Here is a 20,145-nt window from a genome sequence, read left to right on the forward strand (position 1 = left end):
TTCAGAAAGCATGATTTTTACCTCATCTGAAATGTTTTGCAAAGGTTTTCAAATATAAGCCTATATTTAGTAATGAAATAATTATTTTAATAATATTGATATTTAAAAATAAAAAGCTATAATTTTAAGGAAGTGGGTTTCTAGTATTTCCTTCTGTTTCTATGAAAAGAGGGTTAATCTAGTTTGAGGGCTGGATTAGCAATTTGGAAGTCAAGGTGCCAAGCTGAAGGAACAATCAGTACTCAAGCTGAAATTTTGGAAGAGGAACATTAGAGAGAGGTACCAAGGATTCAAATCTAGAAGCAGATGATATAGTTCATCATCGTGGAGAACACCACCTCAGCCTTACCGTCTTGTAATAGTACAGTAATGAAGTATAATACTTCTAAGTAGACTTACAGGAGTGGATCCAATTTATGATGATACTATCTCTCAGTGAGACATTATATAGATACTGCTACAAAAAAAAATTGAAGCATTAAAAGTTAGTTCATGTTGTATATCATCACATTACAGTAAAACTCAGTATCACCTACATATTTTTAAGCTCTAACTGGCCCATTCATTTCAAGTGACTTTTGAGCCAGCATAGTTTCAGTACAAAAAAAGAAATTGCTTATAATGGGACTTGATCTGAAGGTTTGTTAGCTATTCCTGTGTCCATAGGTTGATTAATTATTGTTAAGGCTTTCGTATATCGCACATAGAAATTTAATAAAGGAAAAGATTTGAAGCATATCAATAATGATTGATTCACTTTGATAGAAGATAATTGTACCAATATGAGCTTTTCAAGATTTTCTGCATTTTTAAGGAGAAGAGAGAACAACTCCTGTCGCACCAGACCTGGTTTTCTCAACAGCTTGCACTGGGTATTAGTTATCTTAGTGTCTATGCGACACATAACGTTCGGCACATACTGAGTGCTCAGTAAATATTTGCAGAACAAATTCTTTGATGGACATTTAAAATAGATCACTTTTTCATTCAGTACTATAATATGCCTTTGCTTTTTAGATTTTCTCAGCTTAAGGGCCTGAACTTGTCCCATAATAAGCTTGGGTCATTTCCTGTATTGTTATGTGAAATTTCTACCCTGACCGAGCTCAACCTTTCTTGTAATGGATTCCACGACCTGCCGAGTCAGATTGGCAATCTGCTGAAGTAAGTATCTGACTTTTACTAGATTTGTCTTTTCCTGTGTTTGCAGAGTAAGGAACTTGTCTGGCATTTGGAATGAAGGTAGTTCCATGAGCTCTTGCAGTGAAATAAATCATGTAATTATGAGGATTCTGGTCAGCAGCAGCTACTTGCCTACAGAAGTAACTAGTCCCTCAGTTTTAACAGCAGAGGCTCTGATTACCCTTGATGTTAGAGGGACCAGCTGTATTTCAGTTATCTTAGTAAGACTCTATTTAGATAGACCTAGGGCATTTTATCATTATTGGATTCATAATAAGTTAATGACAAGTCAAAATCCATAATTCTAGTTCTATCCATTCCAGTTAAAACTTTTCATCAAGTTTTGTTTCCTTCCTGCAGTCTTCAAACCCTCTGTCTTGATGGCAACTTTCTGACTACTTTACCTGAAGAATTGGGAAATCTGCAACAGCTTTCCTCCCTGGGTATTTCCTTCAACAACTTTAGTCAAATTCCCAAGGTTTATGAGAAACTCACTATGTTAGATAAAGTGGTTATGGCAGGAAACCAACTGGAAGTGCTGAAACTGGAGGTGCTGAACTGTATGAGCCACGTCAAACATGTGGATTTGAGGTGAGGTCATTCTTCACCGTGCCTTCCTTTCGCCTGACCTGTAATAGACCTTTACGTTTTCTTTTTATGAAGACTTTTTAAAACATTAGGATTTTAGAACACTGTATGTTTTCAAAGCTGTAGTTAAGCTTCATTTTTCATTCAATGGCAGAGAGATTATGAATGAGGTAGGTGTACCATGTGGTAGAGACAAAGGTTGTTCTGACTTACCCTCCCAGCAATGTTTTATGAGAACTCCGATGTCATCACATTCCTATCACGTTGGATTTTAGCAGTGTTCTTCCTTGTCAATGTAGTAGGTAGAAAATAGTATTTCATTGTTTTAATCAGCATTTATGGTGAGTGAGCTGAGTGTCTTTTTGTATACTTATTGGTAGTTTGTATTTTTCCATAAACTTGACCATTTTTCTATTGAATCATTGGGTTGCTTCTTGATATCTATTGTATTATAATTAAAATGTTAACAGTTTTACTACTAACAATTTTTAATAAGAGTTTTATTCCCTTTTAAAATATATTATTTATTATTTATTTATAATCTTTTCCTAAAGGAAGCTAGTAAAACACGCATACTGGATGTTCTGTCATTTACACTAAGTCATCGATGTCCCTTATAAAGACATAGTAACAGAAAAATTTATTGAAATGCAGGAAAATGAACAGGCCTGCATGCATTAAATCAGATACTTATATAGAAGAGAACAAAGAAGTCATTTTCTATAATTTGCCCTTGAACTATTCCATATTGATACAGAGTATTTTCCTCTTCGTTAATTGAGGTAATGGGAATCTTAGCACTAGAGAGAGTAGGCAGAGCAGTGAGAGGAAGTATGACTGCTTCCTCTTGCTCTTACCTGGTACTTACTCCGTGAATGCCTTGCTACTCCTAACCCGACAAGTTATGTTCATCTTCTTGTTCCTTTGTCCTATTCCTTCATCCCTACCTAATGTACTTGGTATTTGGGTGCAAGTTTTAAACTCTTCGTGGGCATGGTCCCCTTTCCTTTCTCTTTATTTAATTTGTACATGTATTTGCCAATCTGGATTGTCTCTAACTTAGTTTATAAACAAAGAGCTCAAGGTACAGCTATCTGTGGTTATTTACTTAGTACCTTGCAAAATGAGGCAAGTAGTGAAATTCTTATGCTGTTTAGGAAAGAGGAAAAAGGATCATACTTCTATTTTTCTTTTGGTCAGCACATTTAGTAAAATTTATTTCTAATGATTTTCTTATTTCTGAATATTAAGGATGAACCATCTGAAAACCATGGTTATTGAGAATCTGGAGGGAAATAAGTACATCACCCACATGGATCTGCGGGACAATCAGCTGACTGACTTAGATCTTAGCTCCTTGTGCAACTTGGAGCAGCTGCATTGTGAGCGGAACCAGCTGAGGGAGCTGACGCTCAGTGGCTTCTCCCTTCGAACTCTCTACGCCAATTCGAACAGTGAGTTCTCTACCCAGTCTCCTGTATTTCCTCTTGTCCAAGCTTTCCAAGAACAATGGCATCTGGGGTGTTCCTCAGATACTCTGCGAAGCGGAGTTTGAGGTTCACTGAGACCTAGCTTTAAGTTTGCCGTCAACACTTCAGTGGTTGAGATATGCATAAAAAGACATTGCAGGACAATTTGAGATTCACTAAGTGAACATAATAATAAGAGGCATTCTGCAAAATGACAGGAAGTCAGGAGGGTGGGCAAGCACGTTCAAAAGAGAGTATCAGTGATGGTCTAAAACAAGGGTTGTCCAGCTACAGCCCAGGGGCTAAATCTGGCCTACCATCTGTTTTTGTATGGCTCACATGGAATGGGTTTTTACATTTTTTAATGGTTAGATTTTTAAAAAATCAAAGGAAGAATAATTTTGACATGGGAAAGTTATATGAAATTCAAATTTAAGTGAATAAAGTTTGATGGGCACACCCCCACATTCATTTGTCTACATATTAACCACTCTCATGCTACAGTGGCAAAATTGAGTAGTTTTAAGAGAGACCACGTGGCCCACAAAGGCCAAAATATTACTAAATATTTAGCCCTTTACAGAAAAAGTTTGCCAATCTCTAGTCTAAAACCTTGTGCTGCCTCAGTTCCAGAATGAGAAGCCCTTCATTTCAATAGTGATTTGTTTGCCCCAGGAATATTTTTCAATGTAAAAGGCCACGTATTTGTTGAGGCCCTTCTGTTTATAGAGAGTTCTTCTTTACCAAAGAAATTATACAGTTGACCCTTGAACAACATGGGTTTGAGCTGCACAGTTTTCTTTGCTTTGTTTTGTTTTGTTTTGGCCACACTGTGCGGCTTGCAAGGTCTTCGTTCCCCAACCACGGATCGAACCCGGGCCACAGCAGTGAAAGCACTAAGTCCTAACCACTGGACGGCCAGGGGATTCCCTGCACAGGTCCACTTAAACGTGGATTTTTTTCAATAGCAAATACATTTGACCCTTGAATAATGCAGGGTTTAGAGGCACCAATCCTCTAAACAGTCAAAAGTGGGAGTATAACTTTACAGTTAGCCCTCTGTATCCATGATTCCATATCTGTAGATTCAACCAACCACAGATGGTGTAGTATTGTAGTATTTACATATATATATATAAAGTTATATGCAGATTTTCAACCGCACAGAGGGTCAGTGCCCATAACCCCCACATTGTTCAAGGGTCAACTGTAACTACTTTTTCTGTGTTTAAGGAAGTAAAGGAAAAGATGTTTAACTTCACTAAGTATCAGTCAAAGAAATGCAAATTTAGATAATACCATTTTATACTCATCAAATAAAAATAATAACACTAAGTGCTTACTGAAGATGTGGAGAAGCAGTACCTCTCAGACGCTGCCAGGGGGAGTTGGTAAAGCCAACATGGAGAGCAGCATGATGGTGTCAGAGAAGACAAAGATACACAGAGCCCGTGTTCTAGCAGCTTCCCTGCTTGGAATATCTCCCAGACACTCACATAGGAGATGTGTCCTAGAATGTTTATCACAGCGTTGTATGTTATAGTGAAAAAAACTAAAAATATGACTATAAATAGGAAAATGGGTAAACAAAGCAATGATAAATTTATATAATAGAATATTGCACAGCAATGGAAATGAATGTACTAGAGCTTTGTGTATTAGTATGGATAAATCTCAGAAATCTTTTGAGCAAAAAAAGAGTGCATATTTTGATATCCAGCAGTGAAAAGAATGGTCCTCTTGAAACAGAAAGGTACCTATGAATTACTCATTCTAAAAGCCTGTGGATTGGACTTCCCTGGTGGTGCAGTGGTTAAGAATCCACATGCCATGGAGCAACTAAGCCTGTGTGCCACAACTACTGAGCCTGAGCTCTAGAGCCTACGAGCCACAGCTGCTGAACCCACGTGCCACAACTACTGAAGCCTGTGCACCTAGAGCCCGAACTCCATAACAAAGAGAAGCCACCGCAGTGAGAAGCTCGCACACCGCAGCGAAGAATAGCCCCCTGCTCGCCGCAACTAGAGAAAGCCCGCATACAGCAATGAAGACCCAGTGCAGCCAAAAATAAATAAATAAATTTATTTAAAAAACAAAACCAAAAAAAAGCCTATGGATTTAGAATGAGATACCAAGATCTGTTAGCCCTCCCTGGTGTTATTTCCTTTTGGCCAATTGTAATCAGATAATTCTTGGTTTTTCTGACTTTTTAAAATTTTGTTCCCCTTTTTGATACTCTTGTGACCCCTATTGGTCTGATTTTTGGAGAGATTAATTATATTCAGGATTTTATTACTTCGACTGGTGGTCAAGAATAAACATAAATGAGGTTTGCTTTCTTATTTTTAACACTATGTTAGGTATTCAGGAGTCAGTGGTTGAGTACACTATGATAGTTATATAAAATTTTAAAACACATAAAAATGTTGTCTGCTTAGCTCTAAGTGTGCCATGACAGTATGAAAGAATCCATGGGAACGATAAAAATCATATTCCAGATGGTGTTTGCCTCTTGGTATGTGCAGCGTTTTAATTCTTAAAGAGGCTGAAGCATATAAGGCAGAATGTCACGATTTGTTAAAAGCTAGGTGATGGGTGAAAGAATATTCATTACTTTATTCCCTTTTCTGTATCGCTAAAATATATTATTAGGATAAAAGAGAGTTAAGACTTCTCTTTTCATTGCCTTTTATCATGTTATAGAAGCTTCAAATTGTAGCTTAGATTAATTGTTAGGGCTGTTTGTTGAGTCGTGCTGTTTATACATGTTGTGAGATGGTAGTAGTTCTTTTGTCCTGGAAATACTTATTATCAGGCCTAATGTGTATTCTTAAAGTATCTAGAGACTCTGAATGACTGGCCCTCTGGGAGAAGACCCATTGACATACATGTAGGCCTTCTTAGTAGATTCTGTCACAGTACTGTTAATGGGGCTTGTTCTGTTCACAGCATCCTTAAATTGTACAACCTGGAAGAATTCACATCAACACTTGAAGTTTTGACACCTCAAAAGTAAAGAACTCAGCTTTCAGCTTCACAAAAGAATCTTTCCAAATGGCCAGTTAGCATAGGGAAGTGCCATCACACCAGGGTCATCAGGGATATGCAAATTGGAATCTCACTGTGACACCACTGCACACCTACCAGAATGACTAGAATAAAAAAGGCTGAAAATACCAGTGCCGGTTGTTGGGCATGTAAATTGTTGCAACCACTTTGGAAAACTGCATGGTAGTATCTCCTGAAGTCACACATATGCACCCACTGCACTCAGCAGTTCCTCTCCTAAGCTTGTATTCAACATAAATGCTTATGTTAGTCCACAAAAGACGTGGACAAAATGTTCACAGAGGCACTATTCATAGTAACCCCCAGCTAGACAAGACTTAAAATGCCCATCAACTCTACAGTGGGTAAATAAATTGTGGTGTATTCCCAGGAAAAATTTTATACAGCCATGAGAATGGATGAACAACAACCATATTCACTAATATGAACAAATATCTCACAAGCACAATGTTCAACGATGAAGCCAGACAAAAAAATTATATATAATGATGTGTATATTTATATAAATAGGTAAAAGTAATCTGTATGTGGGGTAGTGACTAGAGGGAGGGGGGATGAGGGGAAGTTTCCGGGCAGCTGGTACTGCTCTGTTTCTTGATCTGCCTACTGGTTATACCAGTGTGTTCTTTTGTAAAAATTCATTGATCTATACATTTAAGGTTACTGTACTTTTCTTTATTTGTTTTGCTTTAATTAAAAATTAAGATGTTGGGCTTCCCTGGTGGCGCAGTGGTTGAGAGTCCGCCTGCCAATGCAGGGGACACGGGTTCGTGCCCCGGTCCAGGAAGATCCCACATGCCGTGGAACGGCTGGTCCCGTGAGCCATGGCCGCTGAACCTGCGCGTCCGGAGCCTGTGCTGCGCAACGGGAGAGGCTACAACAGTGAGAGGCCCGCGTACCGCAAAAAAAAAAAAAATTAAAATGTTGCCAGGGAAAATTCAGTTATTCATTTTTAAGGTTAATAAGCTAAGCAATTATTATTAACATTTAACAGCTGCCTGATCCAGTGTGACTCCATTGCAGTACCCAAAATCCTCCAATTAGTTGTTGTATTTGGTTTTCAAATGGGGACCAAGCAGTTTAATAAAGTTAGTCAATGTGAGTTACCCACTGTTTTTTTTTAATTTTAATAGATCTTTAGTGGAGTATAATTGCTTCACAATACTGTGTTAGTTTCTGTTGTACACCAAAGTGAATCAGCCACATGCATACACACGTCCCCAGATCCCTTCTCTCTTGAGCTGGGACGAAGTGAGAGTAGCATCAACATATATACACTACCGAATGTAAAGTAGCTAGTGGAATGGGCTTCCCTGGTGGCCCAGTGGTTAAGAATCCACCTGCCAATGAAGGGGACATGGGTTCGAGCCCTGGTCCGAGAAGATCCCACATGCTGCGGAGCAACTATGCCCGTGTGCCACAACCATTGAGCCTGCACTCTACAGCCCACGAGCCACAACTACTGAGCCCACGTGCCACAACTACTGAAGCCCGTGCACCTAGAGCCTGTGCTCTGCAACAAGAGAAGCCACCTCAATAAGAAGCCCACACACCACAATGAAGAGTAGCTCCCGCTCACCACAACCAGAGAAAGCCTGAATGCAGCAACGAAGAACGAACACAGCCAAAAATTAATTAATTAATTAATTAAAAGTAGCTAGTGGGAAGCAGCAGTGTAGCACAGGGAGATCAGCTCGGTGCTTTGCGATACCCACTGGATTTCATCTTTAGTTCATGTCAGTAGGTGACATCAATTTTCATTAGCTTTCCCCCTTGTTTACTCTCAGTTACATTCTTCTTTGGAGAACGTCACTAACACCAATCTGTTTTCTGATTAGGGCTGACAGCAGTGAATGTCTATCCAGTACCCAGTCTGCTCACTTCTCTAGAACTCTGCCGGTGAGTGTGTCTCATGAGGGTGGTGCTTGCTTGATTCCTGTATTTAAGAGATGTCTGTGGGCACTTTGACAGTTTTGAGGTACAAGAAATGCTAATACATTGAAATATTTGGATAACCAGGAGAAGAGCAAAGGTTGAGTGAAGGAATAAGTTTAATGGCCATGCTATTTAGATAAAGTAAGGTCCTCTTGAAACAGGAAGGTGCCTCTGAATTACTCGTTGTTAAAGTTTGTGGATTTAGCATGAGTTGTAAACAAAGATCTCTTTCCCCTCCATGGCAGTGATTTTCTTTTTCCAATTGGAATCAGATAATTCTTGGTTTTTAGTGACTTAAAACGTTGTTCTCTTATTTTTTTGATACTCTTGTGACCCATGTTAATCTGATTTTCAGAGAGATATTAATTATATTCAGGATTTTATTTCTTCTGTTGGTGGTCAAGAACAAATGTAAATGAAGTTTGCTTTCTTTCCTTCATTCATTTTTAATACTGTGTTAGGCATTCAGGAGTCACTGGCTGAGTTTTACAGTCTAGTGGAGAGTTTGACCATCAGATAAGCAGTAAGAGGGCAGCATCATAAGTGCTGTGAGTATAGAGTGCTAGAAGCAGGTACAAGGGGCCGTGGACAGAGTCCTATATGCTCAGGGTTTTCATAAAGATTAAAGGAGGGCTCCCCTGGTGGCGCAGTGGTTGAGAGTCCGCCTGCCGATGCAGGGGACAGGGGTTCGTGCCCTGGTCCAGGAAGATCCCACATGCCGTGGAGCGGCTGGGCCCGTGAGCCATGGCCGCTGAGTCTGTGCGTCCGGAGCCTTTGCTCTGCAACGGGAGAGACCACAACAGTGAGAGGCCCGCGTACCGCAAAAAAAAAAAAAAAAAAAAAAAAAAAGATTAAAGGAGGCAGTAAACGCAAAATATGTAGCATAGTGCCTGGCATAAAATGAGTCTCTCAAGAAATATTAGCTGTGATAGCCAGGTTTCTTTTTGTTGTTGTTACTTTATCATCATTATTATTAAGCTATTGTTCTAGATTCCCTTCCATCCATTTCTTTCTGTCATATCTTCCCATCAAAACCCCAACATGGATCAAGACTAAGATTGACCTTCCCCACTGAGCTTGATCATTACTGAAGAAGATCATGTATTTAGTTTCCAGCCTCATCTGGAGTCTCTTCTGCCGTCAGCTCCTTCGAGTGTCCTGACATCTGTTCCAAATTGCTTGGCTTCTCTCAGCCCCACTGCCCCTCATCTCCTTGGCTCCAGGGCTCAGTTTCCCACTTGACTGGGAAAATAGAGGTCATCATGGGTGATCTCTCTCAGCTTCCTACCCCTTTGCGTAAATTCATGTAGATTCATATCCGTTCTCTGCTTCTTTCCTCTGTTCAAGGCCAGTCCAGCCATCTGTGCCTTTGATCCCGTGCACTCCCACTGCTCTGGACCTTGCTCTGTTAGTCATCCTCCTCCTCCTCCTCCTCTCACGCGTGTTCGGTGTTTTTCTTTTTCTTTTTTTTTTTGCGGTACGCGGGCCTCTCACTGCCGTGGCCTCTCCCGTTGCGGAGCACAGGCTCCGGACGCGCAGACTCAGCGGCCATGGCTCATGGGCCCAGCCGCTCCGCGGCATGTGGGATCTTCCCGGACCAGGGCACGAACCCGTGTCCCCTGCATCGGCAGGCGGACTCTCAACCACTGAGCCACCAGGGAAGCCCTGGTGTTTTTCTTTTCCTTGGTCTCTACGCACACTCATAGCTCCTGTCTTAACAAACAAAAAATGTTCCCTTTATCTTGCAACCCCTCTAGTTATTGTCTGTTCCCTTATCCCTCTCATCCCTTTTTGTCCAAATTTCTCAAGAATTATCTGCATTTCTTGGCTCAGTTTCCTGTTCCCCTTTGTTCACCCCACCACAACTGGCTTTAGATCTCCTCTTGTGGAACTTTTCTGTATTGACACTGTTCATCTTGTTTTCTTTTCTTCAGATGTGCTGTTTCCTTGGCTGGTTGAGACTGTGATTTTTTTTCATGCTGCTCTAACCATTTCTTCTGTCTCTTCCTTAACTCCTCTTTCTTAGCTAGCCCTTTAAAGGTCAGTTATCCCAGGGTCTCTCTTTGGCCCACTGCACTTCTCACTTGACATGATCTCATTTACTCCCAGGATTTCACTACACTTCAATGTCAGCATCACCCAGATCACCAGTCCAGACCTCCTTCCTTCAGCCTCAGACCTGTATGTCCAATTTCATAACAGATGTTTCAACCTGTACTTCTCCAAGTACCTCAAATATGTGCAAAATTAAATTTATTATCCACCCCTCCACCCATACTTTAACTTATCTTGTTTTCTGTTTTGGCTTTTGGCATTAGCATAAGACAATCAGATCCAGATGGACACCACTGAAATTCATGATTCCCAACCTCATTTGGAGCTTATCAGTCCTTTCTCTGGATAGGATTTCCTCTCTGGTCATCTAGGCTAAAGCCTAAATATCACTTTTGATTCTTCCCTCTGCTCCACTCACATGTCTAATCCACCTCCAAGTCATTTTGATTTTTGTCTCCTACATGTTTCTGGCGCCCCTCCCCTCCCTTCCAGGTGTGTTACTACTCATTGAGGCCCTCATCATTCCCCGTCTGGAATTCTTGTTATAACAGCTTCCTGATTACGCTTCCTTTTACTAATATCACCACCTCAACCAGACCTCCGTGTATGCAGAGAGTGAGCTCTTAAAAGTGCAGAACTGCTCACCAACCCTTCAGTGATCCCCCTACGTCTGCAGGATAAAGTCACAACCTCCTAGACATGATCAGATATTTCTAGCCTTGTTTCTTCCCACTCTGTGCTCCGTATTGGCTGTTCCAGCATCACCAAACTGCTTATTATTCTGTTCTTGCCTCTGTGCTCTAGCTCATGTTGTCACCTCTTGCTTGGAATGTCCACCACACCTCCGGTGTGTACAGCATTCTTCAAATTCTGCCCCAGATGTCGTATTTCTTAGGGAGCTTGCCTTGAAGTGCTTCCTTCACTAAGCAGTCAGAGCAGCATCTACATTTCTCTTACAGCACTTATTTCATTCTGCCTCATCGTATTGATCCATCGATCAGTAGGTACTTTGAGGCTTGAGGAAGCTAAGTAACATCTGAAAATAAATTCCTGTGACTGAATATCTGCCCAGTGCTCTAGTAAATATTTGAATTCACATTCTAAATGATCCGGAACTTTTCCCCCACTAGTTATCTTTTGTCCTTACTTCCTCACTTTTATTCATTTGGTTCATTTTTTTCCCAGAATTTGCTTCTCTTCTCCCCGCATCATTACTTGAGGAAATCCTACTCACCTTTGAAGATTTGTTTAAAATGCCTCTTCTTCCTTTAAGGCTTTCCTCCCCATCCCATCCCACCCCACCACCTATGTGCTTTTCTATACCGAAGGCTTTTGTATCTTCATTGAGCCCGCAGCACGCTTGATCCAGTGTCAGGTATGTATGTGTGCTTGTCGCTCTCCACATTTCTATCAGTGACATTCATTGAGCACCTACTGTATTCCAGGCAGTGCATCAGGGATGCCTTGGAGATAGTGCTTCTGCCCTCAGGAAGCTCAGGGGACCATTAACGGTACATTACAGACTAGTGAAATGGAATGAGTTCCACTCATTATCTTAAATGATGCCTTTTAATTATTTATTTTCTGCAGAAACCTGCTTGAGTGTGTCCCTGACTGGGCCTGTGAAGCAAAGAAGATAGAAATATTAGATGTGAGCTATAATCTCCTGACAGAGATTCCTGTGAGGTATGCATGTGTTAACGTATATATTATGTGTGTATTTAATTAATTTTCCTATATTTGGGTTGCCTTTCAAGGGTACTTAGATTCATTTGTTCAGTAAATATTGAGTATCTGCTAAGTGCAGAGCAGCGTGAGTGCCGTAAGGAATACAGTAACGCCTAAGGCATAGTCTTGGCCTGCAAGGAACTTAGTAAACAGATAGTTGGGTTGACTTGTGCAGAGATAACTGTGATAAAATGTAACAAGAGTTGCTGGCATAGGTCGGTGACATGATAGTGATAATAGAACATTTGTATTGGATGATTTATTATGAACTGGGCAATGTTCTAAGACCTTCACTTTCATTATCTTATTTAATCCTGTATCAACCTTATTTTATAAGTGCTGTTATCCTCCTCTTACAAATAACGAAACTAAGGCTTAGAGTGGGTAGGTAATTTGTCCAACATTGCACTTAACTAGAAAGTGATAGGAGCTGGCATTTGAATGGAGTAGTCATTCTTACTCCAAAGCCTCACCCTTGGTCACTACACTATATAAATAAAATGTTTTAGAAATTCAGAACTTTGGATAATTAGAGAATGCTCCATGGAGAATGCCTGTTTGAATTGACCTTTATAAGATGGTAGGATTTCTGTATGTGGAGGGGAAAGATAAAGGTGTTGGGAGGTGTGGGGGGGTATATTAAAAAGTACCAAGATGTGAAATGTGAGGTTATTACTTAGTGGAGTCTTTAAAAGTAAATTAGAGGGTTTGTAGCATAGTAGGTATGAACACAGCTTTGGAGTCAGACTTTAATCCAAATCCTGACTATACCATTTACTACATTTAATGTGAGATCTTTGGCAAATCAAAGTCACTTAACCCTTCTGGACCTAATAGTTAAGTGTCCTGGCACATTTTAAGAATTGAATAAGGAGTAGTGTTTGTTATAATAAATTTTGTTATTAGCTTATTATAATCAATTATATTAATAATAATAAATTCACTGAATTTTTGGTGCTATCTGTCTAGACCTAAAATCTAAATTGATTTATTACACAAATTGCTTTTTTTGTTTAGATGTGTTCTGGGCTGTGTGCTTTCATTAATTCACCTTTTCCCAGAATGACCTGAATGACTTCCTGGTGGGTGGTGGGTAAACATATGGTTGTGGCTGCTTTCTTGGCTCAGGCACCTGTCAGTGATTATACTGTCTAGAAGAACACAATTCTATTAGTTTACTGATTTTAGTTAAAGAGCCAAGGGAAGACTCGGGAAGAGAGATTTAAGTCCGTTTTTTGTTGTTGTTTCTTTATGCTCTATCCCCCTAGAATCCTTAGTAGCTTGAGTCTTAGAAAACTAATGGTGGGACACAATCACGTGCAGAACCTTCCAGCACTGGTGGAGCACATCCCTCTCGAGGTGTTGGATATTCAGCATAACTTGCTCACCAGGCTGCCAGATACCCTCTTCTCTAAGGCCTTAAAGTAAGTACTGTAGATTTTATTTAGAAGAGCAGAATCATTGGCTAAGCAAATTGCCTGGACTTGTCATTGGAACCATCTTTACAGAGTGTTTATCTCATAATCCAGCTATGGGTGAAGACTTACTTGCAATTTGTATGGAATAAAATATGACACTGTCTTTTTTTTAATATAAATTTATTTATTTAGTTTTGGCTGTGTTGGGTCTTTGTTGCTGCATGCAGTCTTTCTCTAGTTGTGGCGAGCGGGGACTACTCTTCGTTGCAGTGCACGGGCTTCTCACTGCAGTGGCTTCTTTTGTTGTGGAGCACAGGCTCTAGGCGCGCAGGCTTCAGTAGTTGCGGCACACGGGCTCAGTAGTTGTGGCTCACAGGCTCTAGAGCACAGGCTCAGTAGTTATGGCACACGGGTTTAGTTGCTCCATGGCATGTGGGATCTTCCCGGACCAGGGCTCGAACCCGTGTCCCCTGCATTGGCAGGCGGATTCTCAACCACTGCGCCACCAGGGAAGCCCCATGACACTGCCTTATGAGGCAGGAATCTTCAACTCAAAAGGTGAAATAACCATCAAGTACTTAGGAAGTTACAGTGTTGTAAACAGATTTAAAGAGCTTAGGAAGGTTCAGGCTTTCATCTCAGAAAGCCTCTTTGATCTTCAGTTAGAGGTTTCAGCATTCTGATACAGCCTCTTTGGGTACTTTTCAGCTTTTGCATTAGGAGAGACGGGCATACCACTGAAGTTTTTGCTTCTAGCTTTGCTAAGCTATCACTAAGTTATATTCTTTATTTGCAGGGCTTTTTTACTCCCTACTTTGAAAACTGTGCATTTAAAGTTATGTTGTTCCAAAAGTATTATTTATTTTCTCATTGTAAATTAACAAATAGATAGTATGTCTTCCTATTTTAATACCTGTAATCAGGTTTATTTAACACATATGTCACCATTAAATGAAAATTCGTTTTCAATTATAGTTTTCTGCAATATGGAGAAGGCAGTATTGTTCTTCAGTTCTGACGTGGAGAAAGCAGAGAGAAACAGTGGTAATTTAACTGGGCGGCAGGAGGCACACAAAAAGCATTTAGCCCTCAAGTGTCTGGCTTGTTCTCTGGCAGTTAATACATCTATTAATGTGTAATATGCTTGGGTGGAGTTTCCTAAAAATAAAATCTTTGGAAATTCTAAAAAAACATTTGAGGGAAATTTTCTTTTTGGAAAGTTTTAGTGCAGTAACATTTGTTAATTAATAAGTATTTGTTAGTAATGCATTACAGTGCATTTCATTCTGATGACAGTCTGAATAAAATTAGTTTCAGCTCTAGAATCTTTAGTAAGGAAGTTACCTAGCAGTTGTAGCAAATTGTCAATAATATTTAACACTAACTCTGCACGGAGCACTTTTGGGATATATGAAGACACAAACAGACACACAGTTCCCTCAACAACTTAAAAGCTAATTAACAATGTGGATCATACAGTTTGAAGAAGACTTAAGAACACAGAAGTTTAATAATATTAGCTGCCTTTTGCTGAGCATGTTCTGTATGTACCAAACACCATGCTAGGCAGATTTTTAAAATCATACCATGTTTTACTTCTTAGATTGGTGAAGATTAAAATGAATTATGATACTCAGTGTTGACAAAGGTGTGAGCAAATGCAATCGTATATCCTTCTAGTGGCATAGCCTTTCTGGAGTATACTTTGATATAGCCTTTCTGGGGCTCACTTTGGCAGTATATGTATAAAAATCTTAAAGATATATGTAGCCTTTGACCCCACATATTCTGCTTCTGGGAATATGGCCTAAAGAAATAATTGGGTGAGGACTCGAAGGTGCTCATTATAATGTCTATGATGGCAAACAATTGGAAACAGCCGATATGCCCATTATTAGGGGATTATAGGGGGATTGGCTAAATAAATATGATCCTATTAAACTCAGACAAACATTTTTCTAAAGGGTGTCCTCACAGTTCTTATATTTGTGCACATGATACTCAACAACATCGTTTCGGTGGCCATGCAGACAGTAAACCATGAAGTTGGGTTAGAATTAGACCACCACAGAATCCCGGGAACACAACTAAGCCTGCATTCTTCCCTCTCTACTTGGCTTACATGAGTTGAGTAGAAGGAATTTTGTTTGGGTAGGATCAGTCAGAACACTACCTGGAGGAAATTACTGTTGTCATGAGTTTGGGAGCACGGAAAGGCAGTGTTACATACTGAGATGGCATGATGGTTTCCACACAAGAAGGCAACCAGTAGCCATAAAGGAAATGATTTGCATGTGTTCTGTCAGTCTCAGATACTTGAATGCATCTGCAAATAGTCTGGAGTCTCTGCCCTCTGCTTGCACTGGGGAGGAGAGTCTGAGTGCACTGCAGCTGCTCTACCTGACCAACAACCTCCTGACAGATCAGTGTGTGCCCGTCCTGGTGGGGCACCCGCACCTGCGAATCTTGCATCTTGCAAACAACCAGCTACAGACTTTTCCCGCAAGGTAAGCAGACGGGAACTTTGATCGTATCGGATACATAATATGATTCTGCATTTGTCAGACTACATCACAGCTATTTTACTGGGTACTCTTGCTTTATGTTGACCGACTTACTGGCGCTGTGATGCTACTACTTGAATGGGAAAATCTGTACCCTGTTGTTAAGTGTCAGTAACCACAGACATTGTGGTTAAAATATGTTTAATTCTTAGTTCTATTTACTTAATAGTGGACTAAGAATTTTCAACCTAGAAAGTACAGGCTTATGAAATAAATTAAATTCTGAAGATAATTCTTTCTTTTCTCCTTTCAGCACTGATATATAAAATACTGTTGAGTCCATTAATTTGTTCATTTTTATATGTGTTGAATGCCTACTGTATGTCAAGTACTATGTAAGTACTAGGGAAACAGTGGTGATTAAGTTATAGTCTCTGTCCTCAAGGAACTTGCAGTCAAATTAGGGAAATAGACAAGTATATAGGCAGTTGCAATGCAGTGTAATAAATGCAGGATGTTAAAGATATGCACGGGTAGCTGCACTGAAGAGATGAATAGTATTTAGCCAGGCTACATTTATAAGACATAAGAGGGATATTTAGTGTTGTCAAAGTTTTTTTTTTTTTACATCTTTATTGGAGTATAATTGCTTTACAATGGTGTGTTAGTTTCTGCTTTATAACAAAGTGAATTAGCTATACATATACATATATCCCTTGTCAAAATTTTAAACAGTGTCAGTGGAGAAATAAGTATCTTCCAAAATACATTTGATTAAAAAAATTTTTTTTTAGAAAATTTGACACCAGAGGCACTTCCCTGGTGGTCCAGTGGCCAAGACTCCATGCTCCCAATGCAGGAGGCCTGGGTTCGATCCCTGGTCAGGGAACTAGATCCCACATGGCACAATTAAGAGTTTGCATGCCACAACTAAAAGATCCCACATGCCACAACTGCAGATCCCACTCGTGGCAACGAAGATTTCGCATGCCGCAACTAAGACCCAGCACAGACAAATAAATAAATATTTTTTTAAAAATATATTAGGGGGGCTTCCCTGGTGGCGCAGTGGTTGAGAGTCTGCCTGCCGATGCAGGGGACACGGGTTCGTGCCTCGGTCCGGGAAGATCCCACATGCCGCAGAACGGCTAGGCCCGTGAGCCATGGCGGCTGAGCCTGCGCGTCCGGAGCCTGCGTTCCTCAACGGGAGAGGCCCCAACACTGAGAGGCCCATGTACCGCAAAAAAAAAAAAAAAATATTAGGGGCTTCCCTGGTGGCGCAGTGGTTGAGAGTCCGCCTGCCGATGCAGGGGATGCGGGTTCGTGCCCCCGTCCGGAAGGATTCCACATGCCGCAGAGCGGCTGGGCCCGTGAGCCATGGCCGCTGAGCCTCCGCATCTGGAGTCTGTGCTCTGCAACAGGAGAGGCCACAGCAGTGAGAGGCCCGCATACCGTAAAATAACAAACAAATTATTAAAAAAAAGAAAATTTGACACCAGAAAAATCCATTTATACCATAAAGGTAGTCATTAAAAATCATGTTTTCAAAAACTAAGAACATAGGGAAATGACATTTGATATAATTTGAATGAAATTTTATATATATATATTTCATATAAAATTATATCATGTTTGATACAATTTGAATGAAAAGAAAACTGTATTTTTATTCTAATTTTGTTTCACAAATTTTCTTAGAAATGTGTTAAAGTAGAAAAACGTAGGAATTGTAATTTTTGTGATTATAAAATGAGATATTTGGAGATATTGATTGCTTCCTTGAAAGAATTTGAACAATGGCTTTTATTAATTAATTTTTTTTCTTTTTTTTCCGGCTGCATTGGGTCTTCATTGCTGTGTGAGGGCTTTCTCTAGTTGTAGTGAGCGGGGCCTACTCTTTGTTGCAGTGTATGGGCTTCTCATTGTGGTGGCTTCTCTTTTTTTTTGTTTTGCAGTACACGGGCCTCTCACTGTTGAGGCCTCTCCCGTTGCGGAGCCGAGGCTCCGGACACGCAGGCTCAGTGGCCATGGCTCATGCACCTAGCCGTTCTGTGGCATGTGGGATCTTCCTGGACCGGGGCACGAACCCATGTCCCCTGCATCGGCAGGTGGACTCTCAGCCACTGCGCCACCAGGGAAGCCCTGTGGTGGCTTCTCCTTGTTGTGGAGCATGGGCTCTAGGCGTGCAGGCTTCAGTAGTTGTTTCTCGTGGGCTCTATGGCACAGGCTCTGTAGTTGTGGCACATGGGCTTAGTTGCTCCGGGGCATGTGGGATCTTCTTGGACGAGGGCTTGAACCTGTGTCCCCTGCATTGGCAGGCGGATTCTTAACCGTTGGGCCACCAGGAAAGTCCCTGAACAATGGCTTTTAAAGTGAATACAGAATCTTAATTTCAGGTTGTGATAGATCTCTTGAAATCCTATCAGATTAATTCAGTTGGCCTCAAATATGTTCATATAAAGTGCAAATGACGCACCACTGACAAGTTACATTAGTTTATGAAGCTGTTGGGAGATACCAGATGTAATACTCTGAAACTAATGAATTCCACCTAATTTGACCACACTCTTACTGTTGGAGTGGTCAAAAGCAGGCTGATAGAAAACTTAAAACACACCTAAGAATATGCAGCTAAGAAGTTAGAAACAAGGACAAGGATCAACAGGAGATTACACAAAATTAGAATAATCTGAATACAGATGATAAAACTAAATGGGTGACTTCCCTGGTGGCGCAGTGGTTAAGAATCCGCCTGCCAGTGCAGGTGACACTGGTTCGAGCCCTGGTCCAGGAAGATCCCACATGCTGCAGAGCAACTGAGCCCATGCGCCACAACTACTGAGCCCATGAGCCACAACTACTGAAGTCTGCGCACCTAGAGCCCGTGCTCCGCAGCAAGAGAAGCCACCGCAATGAGAAGCCTGCGCACCACAACGAAGAGTAGCCCCTGCTCGCCACAACTAGAGAAAGCCCGCGCGCAGCAACGAAAGACCCAACAGAGCCTAAATGAATGAATAAATGAATGAATGAATGGAATTTAGAGCATTATTTTAAAGAAAATGTATGTTCTGTACTGAATAATAATAAATCTCCTGTCAAGTTATCTCCTGAACAATGTTATAATTGCACAGGCACAATCCCAAGTCTTCTGTTTCCTTTGGACTATTTTCAGAATCTAGCACAGTTCTGGGTGCTCAGTAAGACACTGAATGAGATTCTGCGTTTCTATCTATAAGTCAGAAGGATCCAAGTATGGAATTGTGTAAGAGAAAAGCGTGAAATTTGGACATGGGAATATTTTAAAAATATATTATTAAGTAAAAAAAAAAAAAGCAAGTTATTAAACAATACATATGATAAGCATCATGTTTTAATTCGAAACATAGAGTTTCATGCATTAAAAAGGCCAAGACTACCCTCCACCAAATTGTTGTCAGAGATTAAATCTGGTTGTGGGATTAAAAGTTTTTTTTTTAATGTTCATCTTTATTTTTCAATTTTTTTCAGTGAGTATTACTATTGTAATAAGAAAGAAAACAATTTTACTGAGCTTAATTATTACAAAGTATTTATCAATTTTCTAGCAATGAAAATTATCAATATTTATGATATATGAAAAGGGCAGGATATAAATTTCATGTAAAATCTACATATGAAAAATTTAGCAGGAAATTCAGCAAAATGAAAATAGTAATTTTTCCAAATGGTGTTATCATTGATTTATTTTCTTTATTTGCTAAACTTTCTATGTTACAACAGTTTATTATTTTTACAGTGTTTAAAATTGGTAGATAAAGAGAAATCAGAGCAATTTGTAATAATCTGATAAAGGTGTTAGGCCATCTTAAGACGTTTTGCTTACTGTGTAGAAAACTTTGCTTACTGGAGGGACAGTGTGAATCGCCTGCATCACAGTCCCTAGCACAGCGCTGTGTGCATTCTAGGCACTTGAAAAATGTTTACTGAAGGTGGATTATGTTATGAATAACTGTAGAATTTTTTTTTTAATTTATTTTATTTATTTAGTTTTGGCCGTGTTGGGTCTTTGTTGCTGCGCAAGGGTTTTCCCTAGCTGCGGCGAGCGGGTGGCTACTCTTTGTTTCGCTGTGCATGCTTCTCATTGCGGTGGCTTCTCTTGTTGCGGAGCACGGGTTCTAGGCATGTGGGCTTCAGTGGTTGTGGTATGCAGGCTCAGTA

General features: G+C 40.3%; 1 protein-coding gene across 2 annotated transcripts in view; it reads left to right on the forward strand.

Annotated features, from left to right (window-relative positions):
- Nucleotides 1-20,145, forward strand: part of PHLPP2 (PH domain and leucine rich repeat protein phosphatase 2) — a 68,905-nt gene that overhangs the window by 39,320 nt on the left and 9,440 nt on the right. Inside the window, exons 7-13 of one of the 2 annotated variants that reach the window (XM_065898624.1) lie at nucleotides 1,018-1,164; nucleotides 1,543-1,773; nucleotides 3,022-3,224; nucleotides 8,147-8,207; nucleotides 11,889-11,984; nucleotides 13,295-13,450; nucleotides 15,751-15,951. In XM_065898624.1, the coding sequence (XP_065754696.1) occupies nucleotides 1,018-1,164; nucleotides 1,543-1,773; nucleotides 3,022-3,224; nucleotides 8,147-8,207; nucleotides 11,889-11,984; nucleotides 13,295-13,450; nucleotides 15,751-15,951 (1,095 nt within the window). The remainder of the gene's footprint in view (nucleotides 1-1,017; nucleotides 1,165-1,542; nucleotides 1,774-3,021; nucleotides 3,225-8,146; nucleotides 8,208-11,888; nucleotides 11,985-13,294; nucleotides 13,451-15,750; nucleotides 15,952-20,145) is intronic. The other variant, XM_065898625.1, reaches the window with a different exon arrangement.

The sequence above is a fragment of the Phocoena phocoena genome, chromosome 20 (genome assembly GCF_963924675.1).
Source record: "Phocoena phocoena chromosome 20, mPhoPho1.1, whole genome shotgun sequence".
Lineage (NCBI taxonomy): Eukaryota > Metazoa > Chordata > Mammalia > Artiodactyla > Phocoenidae > Phocoena > Phocoena phocoena.